This window comes from Anolis sagrei, chromosome 2 (assembly GCF_037176765.1).
Source record: "Anolis sagrei isolate rAnoSag1 chromosome 2, rAnoSag1.mat, whole genome shotgun sequence".
In the NCBI taxonomy this organism is placed as follows: Eukaryota; Metazoa; Chordata; class Lepidosauria; order Squamata; family Dactyloidae; genus Anolis; species Anolis sagrei.
This window is the reverse complement of record NC_090022.1, coordinates 263976260-263995590: the sequence shown is the minus strand read 5'-3', so window position 1 is coordinate 263995590 and position 19331 is coordinate 263976260. Positions and strand designations below refer to the sequence as shown.

Here is a 19331-nt window from a genome sequence, read left to right as displayed (position 1 = left end):
TAACTATTCTCCCTAACTAATTATGGCATGCCTTTACTCCAGAGCAGAAGCAATGACAGATCTTTCTGCCCTGGAGGGTGTAGGGCTGCCTCATTTTAAATTATTTTCCAGTTTTGGGAGGCTGTCAGTGAAGACATCTTTGTACCTGCCCAATCTTCTAGTTTGCCACCTTCCATAACTGAATGTTGATGATACAGCTGGCCAGTATGAACACTGCAGAACTCTCAAACCTTAAAATTGTTCACTGCAATTGTTTTGGTAACTTTTTAAAAGAAATTCTATACTTTGTTAATAGAAACCTCTATTATGTGTAAGACCCACCATTAATAATTAAAGTATAAGCTATACATACAAAAATAAGCTATATTCAGCCAGGTATTTCTTTCACTAGCACTGATCTACAGGCAGTCTTTGAGTTACAAACATCTTACAAACGAATCATAGTTAATCTAACCCCTGGAAGAGAAATTCACTCCTAGAAGAATTTTCACGGGGCAAAGATGTCTCAACTGAAACTTTATCACCAATCCTTGTTTCCACAACAAGCGACATATGTCTGGAGTTATACTTAAAAAATGTGCCCGTCCCAATTTACAAATTCAACTTAAGACAAAACCTACAGAACATATCTTGTTCGTAACTTGGGGACTACCTGTACTTCCATAATTTAGAAAAAAATATGTTTAGAGAAAAGAAGGATATTGACAAGCTGGAACATGTCCAGAGAAAGTCAACCAAAATGATCCAAGGTTTGGAAACCAAGCCTTACAAGGAATAGCTGAGGGAGCTTGGTGTTAGCTTGGAGAACAGAAGTCTGAGAGGGGACATTAGCCATGTTTAAATATTGAAAAGGATTTCCCACTGAAGAGGAGGCAATCTTGTTTTTTACTGCCTTAGAGACTTGCATATGGAGCATGTGGCTTCAAATTGCAGGAAAAATTATTCCACTTAAACATTAGGAAGAACTTCCTGAGGGCAAGAGCTTTTCAGCAGTGGAATATGCTGCTTTGGACCACAGGGGAGTCTCCTTCTCTGGAGGTTTTTAAGCAGAGGCTGTGCGGTCATATGCTGGGAATGCCTTCAAACTCTATGCTTCTATAAAATCAAGAATTTCTGAAGACATTAATATATAATATTATCTTCAGAAATCCTTGATGTTATTAAAGTTATTCGGTTCTCTGCCTAAAGCAGCCTCCGAGATTAATTTTCATATGTTATCAATAATTCACAACATATGAACATTCTAGAGTTGTGCTTGTACTCTTCAGGATATATTAGTATTTGATTTAATAACAAGGGAATAAATATGAGATGCATTGGAAATCCTGGTAAGCCAATGTAGCACAACCCCAAATTTAGTGGGTGATGTGGATATGATATCACTGGGCTTTTAAAGGATTACTGGGATAAGTACAGCTGACTTGCTAGCTTATGAGTATTGATTTATTAGCGGTAGGAAGAAATTTCACATAATCTAGTCAAAGCAAAGCAAAGACTTTTTATTTCATATTAAAAAGATATCCTCACTCACCAAAGTTGACAAAGTAGCTTTTATTCTTTTCTCAAGAAAAAAATTAAACTATTTCTTCGCAAAATGTGAAATTGCCATCTTATTTATAAAGACGTCTAAGAAATTGAACTGTTAAACTGTTTCCAAGCTTATCTTCAAAACAGAACAAAACAAACAAACCTCAACCCAAAATATTAATGTCTGGCAAACAAAATACTTACCAGTATTTTTTGGCTTTTCTGTCAACTGCTTGATAATACCTTTGTTTAAACAGACATCTACATGTCTATTAAACACTGCAAGGTCCTTTGTTTTTTGTTCTAAGTTGCAGACTGGACAAACTAAAATATTGTTTTCACTCATGTCAGAAAAACATGGCAACTTGTTATCTGTACAATAGGGCTCTTCAAAATATTCCACTGATGAGACTTCAGAAGTAAAATCCTGCTTTGCATGCATACCAAATACACAGTCACTAGAAACGGCACATCCACTCTCATTATCATGTCCATTATTGTGCACCATAGGAAAAATGTCCATATTACCATTGGCAGCACAATCACCTACATTAGATTGTACTTCACTCAACTGGTTGCTAGTATTATCTTTTTCACAGTCTTTCTTCTTCCTATCCAAAGGCAGATCACTTGTATTGTCCCATGATTTGTTATTCATATTTTTAGTACAATCTTTTTCAACTGTCCCACTGAGACATTTGTCAATATGCCTATTAAATGCCTCCAAAGTACTATCTTGATGTTCTTCAAAGCAAACGGGACAAACAAAGAACTTGAGTTCATTGTACTCCGTTTGATCTACAGACGATGTCACTGGTGCCATGTCCTGAAGATTCTGCTGGTCTAAAGGCTCATTTAAAGAAACTGCCTGCTCCGCTTCTAATCTTGTAGATCGTTTTTTATTGAAAAAACTTTCTCTATCAGGTGCTTTTGGAAAGGTTTCCTCAGCAGATTTTCTTGAAAAGAGTTTGGAAGTGCTGGTTGGTTTTCCTGGCTCTAAGAAATTAACAATGCTCTTTTGTTGATATTTCTTTTCTTCTTCATTTAAAAAACCAGATACTCGTACACCTGAAGATGACAAACAGGTTACATAAAGTTGAAAATGAACAAAACAAAAAATAAATCAAAAGCAACAAAAATTTAGGTAAAACATTTATTAGGACAGAGCTGCAATCAGAACTACATGAACATTCAGTGGGTCAGAGTTATTTATGATTTATCTATTATTTAACCCATTGTGATTTCAATTGGACACAACACTGTGAAGGAGGCTTCTGCCTTCAAGCGAGTGGGGTTCCTTCACAAGGCAGAAGTGGGCAATGGTAGAGCTTGTGGTTGCCTCTACTGCTGCTTGCTATAATATTGCTAGGAATTTATAAGCTTTGGCTTGTGTTTGCAGTTTCTCTGGCTTGCAGAGAGACTAAACATGAGGAGAGGCGTATAAATACCTATTAAAATGGCAGTAGGCAGTTCTGGAGGCAGCAGCAAGTCCTGGCTACCCTGTCCTTTCTTGGGGCTCCTTCACCTCTGGGGAGCCTGTCAGCCACCTGCTTCTGCTTTGTGCCTCAAACACAGAAGCAGGCAGCTGGGATGCTCAAGGAACCCCAAGGAATATACATCTAGCAGTGTGCATGGCAACTTAGCTTTCATTGCCCTATACCACATTTAATGCGGTACGGACTTCAGCATGTAGATGTTTTTCATCTGCATAAGATCCATGCATACCAAAATCAAGTCCCTGTGGCTATCAAGAGCTCACTGTAGGTCATTTGAATAAAAATGATATGAAACCCTAAGATCTAGATGCTATTCTAATGACCGGGATTAATCCAGAACTTGCCCTTAATTTCCACTGAAACGAATGGAATGCATGCTAGTCATTACAGGTTTTTCAGAATGATTCCAGCACAACTTCAGTGTGACTAACAAAGTTTGCATGCATTATGAATTCCACCGCTTTTAAAACCTAACAGCATTTGAATATATCTGCCACCACAAATTCCATACAATTGTACATAGCTATGTATCTTATACTTAGTTTTTTTTAAAACTGACATTTAGAGACAACATATTTTAAAATGTGTGGCAATATTTAAGAAAGATTGTTTGCAATTCAAAATACCATGTTCTTCTGGTATATTTTAAAAAATCATCATTCTAGCCATTTGTATTATGACAATATTGATGTCCATAGATTTTCAAAACACAGGGTGCTTTCAAAATCTAGATTTTTTAAAAAATAAGTAAAAATTGATTATAACAAAGCAATAGCAATTCAATTGATAAAATATTTACCCATCAATCGTAGCCGTAATGGCTGTGGAGCCACATTTTCCATTTCTGATCCAAGCAAGTCTTTAGCAACAGCAAATATTTCTTCTTCAGTACAAACTGCAGACAGGACTGTAGTAGCTCTTGTCTTCACTTCAAAGTTTACATTCTTCAACTTTAAAGTCACAGTTCTAGCCTATTAAAAACAATAAACCTTTTCAAACATAATTTTACATAGCTTTTTAAAAAAATCACTGTACTCTGAGATTAACACTTAGTAATGAATTATTCACAGGTACCTTTACTAAAAAAAATGTTGTTATTCTGTCATAGCATAAAAAGACATTAAAGAACCAAGCAGCTCCTTTGAGATTAACTGGAAAGAAGACATTTCTATCATAAGCTTTTGCAGACACAGACCAGTTAGTACATAAGAGCCTAAGGGCAAGCTAAAAAATTCTTTATTCCAATTTGTTTCAAGGTGCTAAAAGATTGCACATTTTAAAATTAAAAAGTCTAAATAAATGAACAAATAGCCTGTTGTTGTTAGGTGCCTTTATGTTGGCTCCAGTTATGGCAACCTTATCCTAGGGATTTCTTGCCAAGATTGCTCTAGAAGAGGTAAGCCATTGATGTTTGTTAAAACCAAGAGAGTGTAATTTGCCCAAAGTGACCAAATGGGTTTCCATGGCTGAACAAGAATTCCTACCCTTCTCTCCCAGTCCTTGCCCAACACTCAAATCACACCACCCCCAGCCCTCTTTAACCAAATCAACCAGGATAACTAAATAAATCATGTTTCATATGTATCGCTCCTTTTCTTGCCATAAATGCCAAGATAGCTAAAGTTCACTACAAATGATCTAGAAAAAAAAACACCAAGAATACCACTTTCTATTAAATTACAGTGCCTGCCTTAGGCTGCATCGTATTATGAAGCTGATGAGGAAGAATAATGTTATATCCCTTAAAAGGCCTGATCGTTTTACGCTTGGCCAGAATAAGAGCAAAGGCAATCCATTACTGTTGCTTCCTTTGCTAATTAACAATTTTTACTGCAACAGCTACTCAACAGTTACTTGGGGAATTGATTGTCTGAAACATTTAACTTTAGGCTAAATATATTCTTGCCTAAATAAATCCTGTTACCATGGAAGAAAACAAATAAAAAGTACCTCTCACAGAAGCAATATGCCAAAGGACACAGAAGGCCTGAATGCTAATCAGTACGAGGAATACTGTATTTTAATCACAACATTACTTACTTTAAGTCCTTCCTTTTTTAAATCCTGTGCAAGGTCAGCACACAGTTCTTTGCACAAACTGTATTGTTCTTCTGTGTTTAGTTCATTAAATGTCCTAGGTACCAAAAGGAAACAGTCATAGTCATGCCACTGCAGCAGCAATTATTGTGTTTTGTTCTCATATATTAACATGGAAACAACACTTTTCTATTAAAACATTTCACTGGTATATTAATAACTATATTAGAAAATTGACCTTTAAAAACCCTGTGTCAATTTTGCTACAGCATGTTGAAGTAAAAGTTCTCAGGATATAATAGAGAGCAATAATAGGCTATATTAACATAAACACCCACAATATGGTTTGTAGTGCACGTTGCTGTAGAAAGGAATGCTTACGAACCAATGAATAAGCCCAGCATCAGATAAAGATTTCAGACTGGTGTCAGATGATCTTAGTCTCACTTAGATCCCAAAGAAATTAATGGAATTTTGTCTCTGATCTGTTCCACTGCCAAGTAAAGAGATCAGTTGGAGAGCAGTAGGAAATTCTGTCTGGTACAGGGAGTTTCATGCTGCTTCTAATGAAGCACATTTGATTCATATGCACCAGTTCTGTGTGATGTTTCTAGCATCAGGGAAAATCTTCAAAGGACTTCAGAAAATCCAAGTGGTGAGGTAACTTACATGTGTCTGTGTATGTACATACCTTTCAGTACTCATACTTTTTCTTTCGCCATCCCTACAAATGGAAAGAAAAATATGAAAATAAAGTACACCAAAATAATGAGCCAATTTCAATATTATATACCCCAATTAAGAAAATATTAACATTTCTGATTGCATGAAACACACACCAAAAAACCCCAAAATTTATTCACTTGAACTGAACATATTTTAGAAAAAGAGAACACCAATAACTCATGTTTCATCAGGTTTTATAAGTTTTCAGCTGCATTGTGCTCTTAAGAGAATACATCTCTTTCATAGTGAAATCGGAAACAGGTACTAAGTGCTGTTTTTCTGCAGTGTTCAACCCTTCCCAACTCCCTAGCCTGATCTTCTATCTTGAGAAAGAGGTGAATTGCCTTTCTTGGAACCTTTTTAGGTTGCACTAGACAGCCCACCAGCACAATGTTTAATATCAAACACTAGGTTTTTTTTCCAAAACTTCTGTTTGTTTTTGTTGTTTTGTGGTATTTATGACAGTCTTTGCAGGCCTGGAGGCTTCCAGAGATGTAAATTGGACCAAAGATACAAAGGGTCACCTACTGAACCTGGTTCAATGAATAGCATTTAAATATAAAGTAAATGCTGTCTATTTACAACTAAAAAATATTGGAAACAAAGGAGGGAACTGCCTCTGCTTGAGAATCTGGAATGATCCTAGCAGTCAGAGTAAATAGTAGGTTTGATGAAACATGTTGACTTGGCAAAGGGAAAATTCATGCATTCCTCTTCTATAAAGCCTACCATGCTAATAAAAAAGTGCAAACCATTTAAAATGAATACAATTAATTACACACAAATACCTTTCCAATTGTGTAGAACCCAAACCAAGAGAGATTTCCAGGAAATGATGCCAAGATGTTTCAGAGAAGAGCAGAGAAATCAGTGCCCTCTGCTGGTAAAGGTCAGTGCATGTTACAATTCCCAATGCTTTGAGCATTTTCTCTGTTACTTTTCCTATTCCAGGAACCTGAAAGGCAGTTAACATGTATCAATAAAACTGGAGGGTAAGCAAGACTCGATTTGTGCAACAGGACTATACATATCCTTCCCTGTCTGCCCCTGTATTTGCAAGGGAAGGCTCTTAACCTTCTGGAATGGGTTTGGAGGCCACCTGGAACCCCGATGAAAGTCGAATTTGTTCTATGTATTGTCGAAGGCTTTCATGGCCGGAATCACTCAGTTCTTGTGGGTTTTTTCGGGCTATATGGCCATGTTCTAGAGGCATTTCTCCTGACGTTTCGCCTGCATCTATGGCAAGCCTCCTCAGAGGTGAGGTCTGAGGGACCTCACCTCTGAGGAGGCTTGCCATAGATGCAGGCGAAACGTCAGGAGAAATGCCTCTAGAACATGGCCATATAGCCCGAAAAAACCCACAAGAACTGAGAATTTGTTCTGTTAGATGTCTGTTCTACTAACAAAAGAATACCTCTATAAGATAGGGTGTTTCTATTAAAACAATGGTATAATAATTCCTTCTAGTAGTAATAATACTTAACAGTCTCCCTTCCTACTAACTCTTCATCATAGACAAATTTCTAACATAGAAAACATTGTGCAAACTTAAAAACAGTAACGTACACTTAGCTATTATCTTCTAAACTAAATCTTTAAAACAGTTATAGCTGAGTGTGGCCTGTAGCTGGAGTCTCCTGCATTTTCAGCACTGACATTTTTCATGTTTAATCATTCTAAAACTGCATGTGATAAACAATGCACTTTCAAATAAATAAGGAAATGTGTCTTTTATAATGTTAACACATTTTACTTTGTTCCAACACCAGCAGAGTGTCAACAGCAGAAAGTCCTCATGTATTGAGCAATATCAGTGCTCAAATGCATTAAGAAGGGAGACCACAAAGGCTCTAAGCTTCTTGAAAGCTGTATCAAAAGCAGCCGACATCTCTAAATATTATAATAGGACCATCAAATACATCGCAAAGTGAGTAAGTAAGCTTTTGGCTGCAGCTAATTTTCAGACTACTAAACAAACACAAATGACAAGAGAGGAGGAAAGTATGTTGCGAGGTGTAGTAAAAATGATAATGCCTGCAGTGGTTAGTTAATGCATTTTCCTGATTAAGGAGCAAAGACACCAATGCCTTAGCAAAACGAATGAAAGGCTTTATTATCGGAACTCCATTCCAAGACATCAAAGTGGCTCAGTGTGCTGATCTAATCTAGCTTCATTCTAGGAAAGGATTGAGAGTCTGATCTTAAAACAGAGTAGAGATTAAATAATTTATTGTAATTTGGTTAAATAGTGCCATCAAAACCTCCAATAAATTAGGTGAAGTTAGAGATGACTATACAAGTCCATTTCCATTACCGCAGGGAGTTGAGAGATAGCTCCTAAGATTTCAATATATATGTGTATATTTACTTTGCAGAGCACCGACTTGTTTAAAAGAATATTATAACTGCCAGCATTTCAAAATGTCTATTAAAAGTAACAGTGTGCGCAGTTGGCTGGCTGTATGATACATGGCTCCTAAAGGTTCTTCAATGAGAATTTACCCACATGTGTGCATAAAACAACAGGCATTCACTTTCTGCTCTGACATTAACATGTAGAGACTGTTGAAGGAAGTAAATCCTGAAAAATGACAGGTAATTTTAGTAGTTCACACTAGCATTTAGCAAAGCACTTCTACAGGTAGATTAATCAGATACTGTGATTCATCTGATGCAGAGATGAGAAAATGGGGACAGCTGCAGCATTATGTGCCAGATACAACAAAAGGGCCTCAGGTTATATCAGAAGTTACTGGGGCAAAGATGCAATGGCAGCATTCCTTCTGAAAGTATGAAAGGCAGCATTTATTCTAACATTAATCAGAAGAACAGAGAAGCCCTTTGTAACAGAGAGGTGAAAACCAAAGAAAAATGTGATAATCCTTATATTAGCAAATGGAGATTTATACCATGCGCTAAAAGAAGTCAGATTGGTAGCACTGCTTCTCTCTTACTAGTTCATATTTACTGGGGTAAAATTTCTCCAATACAAAAAGCTATGCTGTCGGTTGCTGCTTTCCAACCTTTATTTGGTCCTTATTAAACTTTTGGATTGTGCCCTAAATAGGCCAAGGCAACTATCTCCAACATTGGTTTTATTTTTCATTTCTCAGACATTACCAGCTATCAGAAAGGCCTCAAAGTAGTTTTTGAAAAAGCATAAACCAATAACACAACCACTTTTCATATGATAATAAGATTAGAAGATTTGAAAACTGTAACACTTTCAGTTTCCTTAATTTTAAGGTAGACATTGAATGAATCAAAACTACAGATAAGCTAAGTCTGCTAACAAAATTCTGAGAACTTTACTCCTTGCCTTGCGCAGTCCTCAAAGCTACCAAAAGACCATGTTTGAAGAGTTTTGGAGCCTTCCAGGATCAGTTTTTGGGCGGGTGCCATTCCTACACACTTTGTATACATTTACTAATGTAAATGTGTAAAAACAAAAGAAATGCTATTAGAGACCATAATACTCATTAAGGTTTTTAAGAGATAAAGACTTAGAAAGAGAATAAGATAGTCTTTGTATGCAGACACCAAAAATAAAAAACATTTAAGCAGGGGGGGGGGGGTCAGAAAAAAAAGATTTCTCAAGCATTCAAAGACTCAGATGAAAAGTAACCTCTTGCCTCAATCAGTTTTTTCCTCCTGGTCCTCAAATAGACTTGAGGACTACTCCTGCCTCCCTCCCAGTCCATATTCACCTTTTCCTAGTGGCTGGCAGGTTAGTCAAGTGAGGAGAATTGTTACCAGCACACAGCATCTGAGTCATCATGAACCAGAATATGGACAGTGAGGATAATCCTTTCTTGCCAGTTCACCACAATACTAGGAGGGAAAGACTGAACTATAGCCTAAATTATCTTCTCTTGGCTTCTCCGCACCCCCCTCTCAAGATCATATGGGTGGGGCAGGAAAAGGGAAGCTGAGCCAGGATGGTAAAAGGGTGTAGCTGGAATTAGAGCAAGGATCATCAAAGGCTCTGGTCTTCAAAATCTTCATTCATCTCCTTCCTATCTTTCCAATATCATCTTGTTAGGTGGGTGGATTGGGAGAGTGATTCAGAATGGTGTAAGACCATAGCCTCTATGATCCTCAGTGGGCTTTTCCTACAGCCAGGTACATGAGGAAAATGGTAAAATGAGAGGTGAGACTGTCTCCGCTACAAGGACTCTTTCAAAAACAGCACAATTTTTAAAAGGGTCCTTCAATGGAAATTTATTGAATTATGTAAACTATTCTGCAAGAACAAATGATTTACAGCAGCACAACCCTAGTTGATGCCAATGATAATAACATTAATAACTCTGAATAATTAATAACTTCACAACTTCTCACCTTCCTGATGGGTAAATCCTTGATGAAGTTCATCACATGTTCTCTGTCTGGGGGGATTCTGAATTGGCCATTAGGTTTATTTTGATCACTGCACATTTTTGCCAACATAGTATTTGGAGCAATGCCTAGACAAAAACAAAACAAAGTGATACCCTCTGATTTCTGTTCCCTATTATTTCAGTTCTAGTGTTAAAGGTGTGATGAGCACACATGATTTCTATTTTACTTGAACTCATTTCCAAAACTGAACTTATAAAATTCTCAAAAGAATTAAATACAACCTTCCTGTGTATAAACTAGTATTGAAAGAGTAGAAGACTTCATACAATGTTCAAGTGCTTGAAGGCAAAAAAAAAAAATGTTTTGCACATTCCAATCATACAATTCTCTGTAAATTAAGTTACAGAACAACTGTTAAGGCAATCTGAATATTTGAAGAGGTACCATCAGTAACACTTTTAATCCTTTTAAACATCAAATTCAGGTGAATTCTAAAGTGATACTGCAAGATAGAATGACTACCAACGCTGCCCCTATTCATCTGATTTTTATCATGTCTTTCTCTTGGAGTTCAGATGCATGGAACCTTCCAACATAAATAAAACATTCCAACAAACTATACATACTGACACCAAAACACAAAATGCAACCTTCTAAAAACATTGTGCAAATTATAAAGAAGTCTCTTTAACATATCATGCAAACAATCAACTACATTTTTTATATTTTGTGGATTATTACAGATCTAGCTTTGTTATTGGATGCTGAAATGGAACAGTATACTTTCCCCCAGCTATGGCTGCTCAGCCAGGTACAACATCTCTTGCAATGAAATACTTACACTCTTGTAATCTCTAGGTAAGACCACTGCAATGCACTGGATATGGGGCTGCCTTTGAAGGCTGCTCAGAATCAGAAGTTAATGTAAAACACAGCTACCAGGCTACTGACTGAGACCAGTCACCAGAAACACATTCTGTACTTAAATGTTCATCTTTGTTCCCAATCAGTTTCTAGCTACAATTCTAGGTGCTGCTGAAGGAATGACTGCATGAATTAGAGATCAGTTAGCCTGCCAAACCAACTAGTGTGCCCCACGCTTCCTCTGCCCCTGCACAGTAACACAATTGTTCCATTATAAAAATGTGGACTGAAATAAATAGTTGCCTCTCAGAAGTTCCAAGAGGCCATGATTGCCCATTTCAATACTATTTCCTTCCCTTGCACATTTTTTCTGACCCTCCAAACAGCTTTTCACTCAAATCTGACTTTGAAAAAGGAGGGAGGGTCGCCTGCAGACATCTAGAAGGATCAAAAATAGGTTTAGGTATATTCCTTGGATCCTTTGATGACCCCTGGCCCACATCAGCCTTTGTTTGTAGTGTGATGGTGACTTGTAGCACTCAATAGTGATGGAAACAGAACCTAGAGATCCAGCTCTGACTATGTAACTGCAATTGCTGACAGTTAAATGAAGCTGTCTGTTTAAAATTGCTTTCTGGTGGTGCATTCTGCATATCTGTGAGCACTGATTTAAGGAAAGCTAAGAACTTGTGTTGGTTGTACTGTTCAGCACTGTTTCTCCTATTTTTTGTGTAATAGGTCTTTCCATCCTCCTCTGTTGTCAATCAGAGTGCTCGCACACTTGCATTCTTAGTGTGAGGTGAAGTGCCATTAACTCTCCCAGCCTCTGCCCTACCCCTCTGTTACTGCTCTCCAAAACAAAATGATTACCCGAAGAATAATGGAAAAACTTTCCCTCAGAAGTGCTGTTACTTTCCAAGACTAATAAAGAGGGTACATCGTTTAATCTCACTTTGACTTTGTCCTTGTCTTTTCTTCCTTTTTAAAACTTTATCTAGCTTTTCTCCTTCTCTTTCACTAGTGTTTTGCATTGTAGTCTGTGGACTGTTTTAACTCTGAACACAATTTAATTTTCACCAGCAGAGTTTTTCAATATAGGAGAAAAATATTTTCCTTAACACCACTTGAGGCTTGTCTTGCAACGGCCAAATGATCAGCATTAAATGTTCTTTTCAATTCTCCAAGACCTACAGAGCAGCAGTCACAGGAGCAGCCAACAGATTTAACTCCTTGTCTACTTGCTTTTTCTTTTGTCTGTTGGCAAACGTGAATTGGAAAAAATCAATGTCACTTTCAGCTATTTTTCTCTCTTTCAGATTAGATTGTGTTGTCACTGTAATCCCACAGTTGTTAAGGTAGGAAAGGAAGGAGAATCATAAACCTTGACTTGTTTGTAAATCAGGGAACAAAAAATCTGGGGAGGATTTGAGCCAATATTTGCAACTGAAAAATGACTGCCTGAATTGAATTGATGAGAGCAGGATAAACCTATAATGCTGTAGATTCTTCTTTTGGTGAATGTACTGAGATAGGTATTTTATTAAAATGCTATGGTTTTTTATTTTGTAAAGAGTATAAAGGAAACTGAAGGGGAACTCCTGACATTTCACATTTGTTCATTCTGTCCACCAATTTTCGAGACTCTTCCAATTTTCTGTACTTCTTGTTTCTCTTACAGCACCCCTCTCCCCTTCCACAAGTATGATGGCTTTTTAAAAGGTAGCTATGTAGGCATCACCTTACAGCTATTTCCATGTTTTACAATATCCTAGGAATTTCTCGCTGCACCAACTGCATGCACTCTGTAGATAAGAAATAAGCCAATTGATCCAGCTTCTTTTTGCCACTAAACAAAATGTGTCAAAGCAGTGCCAGGGGATTGTTATCACTGAATACTTTAAATCTGAACAATTCCTTGTTCTCCCACAGTCCTCAGCAACACCACTTTTTGTCTACAGGAAACACACAATTATAGCTTTTTATTGCCTCTTTCACACAAAAAACTGTTAACATATAAGAAATGGACCGAAATGATCTAAAATGGAAACTGTTAAATTAAAAAAAATATGGAAATTGTAAAATGCTTATTTTCCCTGTCCAAAAGGCTAAAATGAAACATCCAGTGTGGAATTAGAATCATTCTGTTTACCTTATCCTTCATGACCAATATACATGTTGAGCTTCCCATATATAATTGGGAACGAAGGCAAAAGCTCAGCATGAGATGAACAAAGGTTACTTTTCCATTTATTCCTTCATAAAGTGTCCATGTTACAGATTAGATTTATTTTAAGGTTTCTACACTGTACATTAACTCCTGGACATTAAAGGAACAACAGTACTTGTGGCTCACATACATGGCTCAGATAGTGATTTCAGCAAGTCACCATCTTTATATTAGCCGATTTCTTCATTCTAAGGTCCCTTCTACACTGCCATATAATTCAGATTATCAAAGCAGATAATCCACATTATCTGATTGAACTGGATTATATGAATCAACACTGCCATATAATACAGATAATCTGGATTTTATATAGCAGTGTAGAAAGGGCCTTTGATGCAAAACACACACTGATTTCAGTACCATCAGCAGAATAAAAGCTATATATACACATACACATAAACAATGCGTCCAATAAGACACATTCTGCTTTAAAGATTTTCACATGGAGGGAAAAGTGTCTTAGAATCCAGAAAATAGGGTAGTTATTTTTGCTATAAATAGATCCTAGACACAGCTTTACCTGACAGTTATAATATGAGTGTACTTCTGAACTATAAGATGCATATGAGAAAATTTTACAATCACACGTTACAAACAAAATATGATTACCTGCACTAGCAGTGAGCCTTGTTTTTTGTTCAATTCTAAAGCGAATTTCCTCCACAGCTTCCTCTGCTAATGTTCCAAAGACAACTGATTTTGTTAGAACTGTTGATTGCCGATGTTCTTGTTCTTCTGAATGCACTAGAGAAGGGTCTTTTGGCTTGCAATTTGAAATATCATCATCAAACAAGACTGGTGAACAATAATGTGCATTTTCATTCCATTTTGACTCATTTGTAATTCTATTTTGTTCACCTTATTATAAAAAAAAAAGAATTGCGTTATTAGAACTCTGGATATAAAACAATCACATTTTCAAATTCCTTTCCACAGTTCAATCCTTCAGTTCACTCCAATCTCTTAAATCATGCAAAGCTAGAATGACTTAGGGCTCTTCCACGCAGCCATATAACCCAGAATATCAAGGCAGATAATCCACAATATCTGCTTTGAACTGGGTTATCTGAATTCACACTGCCATATAACCCAGTTCAAAGCAGATAATGTGGGATTTTATACAGCTATGTGGAAGGGGCCCTAGAAGTCTCCCATTTACAGATTACCAGAAGTTGACTTACCATAGTTAACAACAAGGATTCTAATTGTTACTCTTGCTGAGAAAACTCCTTAATTTATTTATTTAAAAGTTTTCTATACCGATCTTCTCACCTCCAGGAGGGACTGAGATCCAGTTCACAACATGTGTTCATATACAAATACAAACCACACAATGCATTATCATTACACGTTAAAAACATATTACAATACAACATCGTCATCATCACAATTACACAGCCAAGTTGTCAAAAACATTCATGGTCATAATTCATAGTTAATCATTCTCCTTCCATGTGGACCAGAGTTGACTCAGTTGTCAAAGGCCGCATTCCATAGCCAAGTCTTTGTTAATTTCCTTAAGGCAGGAAACTGGGGGCCCTTCCACACAGCCCTATATCCCAGAATATCAAGGCAGAAAATCCCACAATATCTGCTTTGAACTGGGTTATCTGAGGGATTTTCAAGGGATTTTCTCCCTTGGTATTTTGGGATATAGGGCTGTGTGGAAGGGCCTTGAAAAGCTCAAAGAGTAACAAAAAGGAGTATGTTTTGAATACTTTACGTAGTTAAGCTTCATATTTACAACAGTTTGAGTATTAATAATATTTTATCTGGCTGACAAATTTTCAATTGGCTGCAGGAACATCCTATATTGCGAGCCTCCCCGATTCCAACAACATAATAGAGAAAGCTTACTGTACAGAACAGCTAAATGGCTTTAAATAGGACTCAGTACAATACACAGAGCCCCCCACCCCAATCAGAGAATACAGACCTCATTGGTTTATACAGAAGTAAGTGTCCTCTCAGATAAATTGGTCCTAATCTGTTTAGGATTTTATAAATTACCACAGGTGTAACAACATGAACCTGATTTGATAGCAAAGTGGTAGTTAGAGCATCTTACAGGAGACCCAACAAAGCAGTGAAACTGATGAGGTCTGCACTAGCTACAGTAGCCATATAAAGTCTAAGTGCTGCTCAAAATAAACTGCATTACACTTACCATAGGGTTATTCATGCATTTATTATTAGTAATGAGTAACTGGATTTTATTTGTTTTTTGTAAGCTTCCCAGAAAACCTTATTACTGAATAGCCTAAAGTTGCAACAATAAAAAATATCAATAAGAATTTTACAAACTGTAATGATTTCTTCATAAAGTAGAATAGAATTTCAATTAAGACTTATAAACTCAGGAGACCAATTATATATCCTAGCCAGTTACCGAAGTTAGTAAGAAGAAACAGGGGACCTTCCTATACTGAAATGAATGATGACCCTTACACATTAAGTGCAATACTGGACCAGTGTATCAGTCTTATTAGTCCTTTAAAAATCACATTGATAATTACCCCAGAGGGCACAACAGACCCAGTACATTGCACTTATGATGGATAGCTCAGGTAGGCAATTTGCCCCAAAATGTAGCTGTTGGTCTACTCTACCCCAAATAATCATCCCAACACTGCAAAACACACACAAGAAAGGGACAAACTTTTAGATAATCTTCAAAGAAATACCTGTTAACAAGTCTCTTAAGGCATAAAAAGGAAGAAAAGAGGACCAGGGTGACAGCATCTTTGAGACAAACTGGCTTTTATTTTCCCATGAACTTTTTGTGAATGTAAACCTACTGGCGTGGGCTGGTCCATGAGGTCACGAAGAGTCGGAGACGACTGAACGAATGAACAACAACAACAACAACAACAAACCTACTTCTTCAGATGCTGTGCTGCATCCAAAGAAACGGCTTTATAGCCATGAACACTCTTGCAAAAATAAAAACTAGTTAAGTCTCAAGAATGCTGCCAAATTTCTGCCCCCCCCCCTTTTTCCTTTTAAGATAAGTGCTTACCATGTAAAGAAGAGTTGTTTGTTCTGATAAAAAGCTTTCTCTTGCCTTCATCCCAATTCTTCCTTTCTTCTAAGTGTTCTGTTATGTTCAAGTAAGCTTCATCGAGGCCCATAGGCATAAAATTTGGATCATATTCGGCTAATATTTCTCTAACCTTGACAAATATAGAATTAAAAAGCTGTGTCACTGTCAAAGAAAAAATATGTAACCAATCAATACAGAACTCTATTCTATTCTTTTAACTGATAGGAAAAATGATATATCCACCCCTAAATTTATATATGGGCTGAGAGGGGCGGTATAAAAATATAGGAAATAAATAAATAAATAAATAAAATTTCTCTGTAATAAAATTTAGCCCATGAAATTATTTTGAGATATTTGTTATCAGAGCTTACTACACATACGCAAACTCCCTATGACATCAATATGTATTAAAATGCAAAACTCACCATAAAAGCCTTCTACAATATATTTACCATAAAAGTTTTAGAATAGAATCATTTTATATTAAAATATTGCTTACATAGAATGCATATCAATAATTTATATATTGCATGCTATTTGCAAATCTACTACTTTTCCCTCTATTGATTTTCTTTATGCTAGATAATTTAGCATCATGTTGCTGATTTTTATAAATTTCTGATTGACAGCAGGTATATAGAATTTTTCACACTTCACTACAAAGCAATTTATTTTGCTTTTGCTAATGTTTACACAAAAGCTTTGATAAAATACTAATTGTATGATAGTCAGAAGTTAAATCAATTATAAAAATACTACTTTAAATTGTGGTCTGCGGACAAGTGTTTGATTTTGGGACATTGGCTGCCAGTCTCTGGCAGGTTTCCAATAAACAGAGTGGTTAATTTTCCTGAATTTAAAATAAAAATAGAGATATTTCAAGCAGGCTACTATATCTCCTTGGGTAAACTTGCTTATGCTGACAAAGGAGAACATTCATGTCATAAGAATCTGCTATTCACTATACTGAATGTTCAGTGATACTAACATCTCCTAAGGTTATTTCTGCTAGAGAGAACTAATTCAATTCAAAATATTAACCCAACTTTTCATTGCCCTTCCTTTTATAGCTAATACAAGATTGGTCTTAACAGAATTCTTTATTAAAAGTCAAAGCTAGTTAAAGAAAACATGAAAATCAGCAGAAATAATTTCAATCCAAGGAATACATATAGCAAATTAAAATAATCAAATACATGAACATTTGGCTATGAACGTAAACTGGATACAGCCTTTCATAAACCACATTTGACCCCAGGACATTTTTGTGACCTTATAGGGTCAGTTTGTTTTATTGTTGAATGTCCCCAAATATCCTCTAGGTATTAGAAAGGGCATTTTGCCATATTTAGATCCCACTAGCCCATGTTAGACTCAGGGGGAGCTGTTAAAAAAAAAAGAAAATATTGGTTTCAGGTTACTTCCAGTTGTAAAAAAAAGGCCTCCTCTAAAGCTAAAATGGACTTGAGGAATCAAGTATGTGATGATATCTATCCATTTTCATTGCAATATTAATTCTTTTACTGACCATCCTTGTTTTTGCATTTGTAAAACATTGCTGAGGACACTGCTATATAAATATGTAAATAGATCAAAATAAAATATAATGGCAACAAATTACATACCTCTTCACTCACTTCTCTGTATTTCGTAAAGTTTAAAGGCACTATAGAAAGATGTGGGCAGAGTTTCTTAGCAATAAACCCAGGCATAGCAGCACGTACCCCATATCGTCTAGCATGATAATTTGAAGTGGACTTAAAGAGATAAAGATATAATTTCAAATCAAACGACAAGGCATTTCAAATGGGTTTCTTATTATGATGAAAATATCATCTAGATTAATCAAATCCCATTAAAATATATCAAGTAGCAATTTAACACATAATAACTGCATCCCGTTATACAATAAAAGTTATATGCCAAACCCATGATCTTTTTAGACACAAACCTATTGGGTAATGAAGAAACTTAGGGCAAAAGAAGAAAGAAATGGCTGCTTTAACTGTCCTAGAGATTTTAACTATGAATTTTTAAATACTCTATACCATCCAGGTGTCTTAGACCAGGTCTAGAGACATTGGATCCAAAACAGAACAAACATTTCTTGATTTTCTATAAGCAACAGTACACACAATTTAAATGTTATAATATACAATAAATATCATCAACAACAACAACAATAATAACAACTTTATATTCTGCCCTATCTCCCGTGGGGAACTCAGGGTGGATTCCAACAAACAAAAAGGCAAATATTCGATAACTCAATAGCATGTTATACCAAGACTTGGAATCTCCACTTAACCAGGAAGTCCACTGGTTTACCTTGATCCTATCCTTTTATATTACAATTGTACTTTTGATGGTAAAATCTAATTTGACTGACAGAAGAAAAGGTTTGGAATAAACAGAAGTTGGTGGACATGATTAGGTTGGCAAAAATCTAGGGAAGCCATTTTCCAAAATACCTGGTGTCTATCTTTCTTTAACACCTATCTTATGAATTACAGCACGTACCGGTATATTCTGAAAAGTTACCCCATACTCAGATAAAGGTCAGAAAAAATTACTTCAAATCTTTCAGTAACAATTTGACATAATATAGACATGAATCAAAAGAAACAGGTGTTCTAACATCTTCACAAGTGATTGATACATTTTCCAACACACAGTATGAAATAATCCAAATTCATTTCTCAAAAAAGTATCACATATGAAAAATATAAAAAGCTTAATAGAAAAAGTGCAGAACCTAAGGGATATCTCAGAAAACATACCTGATTCTAATATGTTTTATTTGAGTAAGAACTGACACATTCTGCAAAATAAAATATCAAGTATCTTATGCATTTTTGTAATAAAGACTATCTTCCAGCTTACCAACATACTCATTGATCCCACTGCAATGGGCTTGTCTCTCAGTTCAGGATCATCTCGCATTTCTACAGCTGCATAAAAAGCATCCATGTCAATATGCACAATAGTGCAGCTAAGATCACGGTTCCGTTCAAGTTCCATTGCAATCTTATCCATCTGTGTAAAAGTAAATTAAAGCAAATGTTTG

The 19331-nt window shown here is 36.1% G+C and overlaps 1 protein-coding gene across 4 annotated transcripts in view; it reads right to left on the bottom strand.

Moving 5' to 3' along the window:
- The window catches only part of POLK (DNA polymerase kappa), a 41187-nt gene that overhangs the window by 2692 nt on the left and 19164 nt on the right, over positions 1–19331 (bottom strand). For all 4 annotated transcript variants that reach the window (XM_067464573.1, XM_060761646.2, XM_060761648.2 and 1 more), the window contains 10 exons: positions 19148–19300; positions 17890–18021; positions 16238–16391; positions 13828–14076; positions 10128–10252; positions 6575–6741; positions 5752–5784; positions 5064–5157; positions 3823–3994; positions 1732–2595 (listed from right to left, as the gene is read on the bottom strand). In XM_067464573.1, coding sequence (XP_067320674.1) covers positions 1732–2595; positions 3823–3994; positions 5064–5157; positions 5752–5784; positions 6575–6741; positions 10128–10252; positions 13828–14076; positions 16238–16391; positions 17890–18021; positions 19148–19300 — 2143 coding nt within the window. The remainder of the gene's footprint in view (positions 1–1731; positions 2596–3822; positions 3995–5063; positions 5158–5751; positions 5785–6574; positions 6742–10127; positions 10253–13827; positions 14077–16237; positions 16392–17889; positions 18022–19147; positions 19301–19331) is intronic.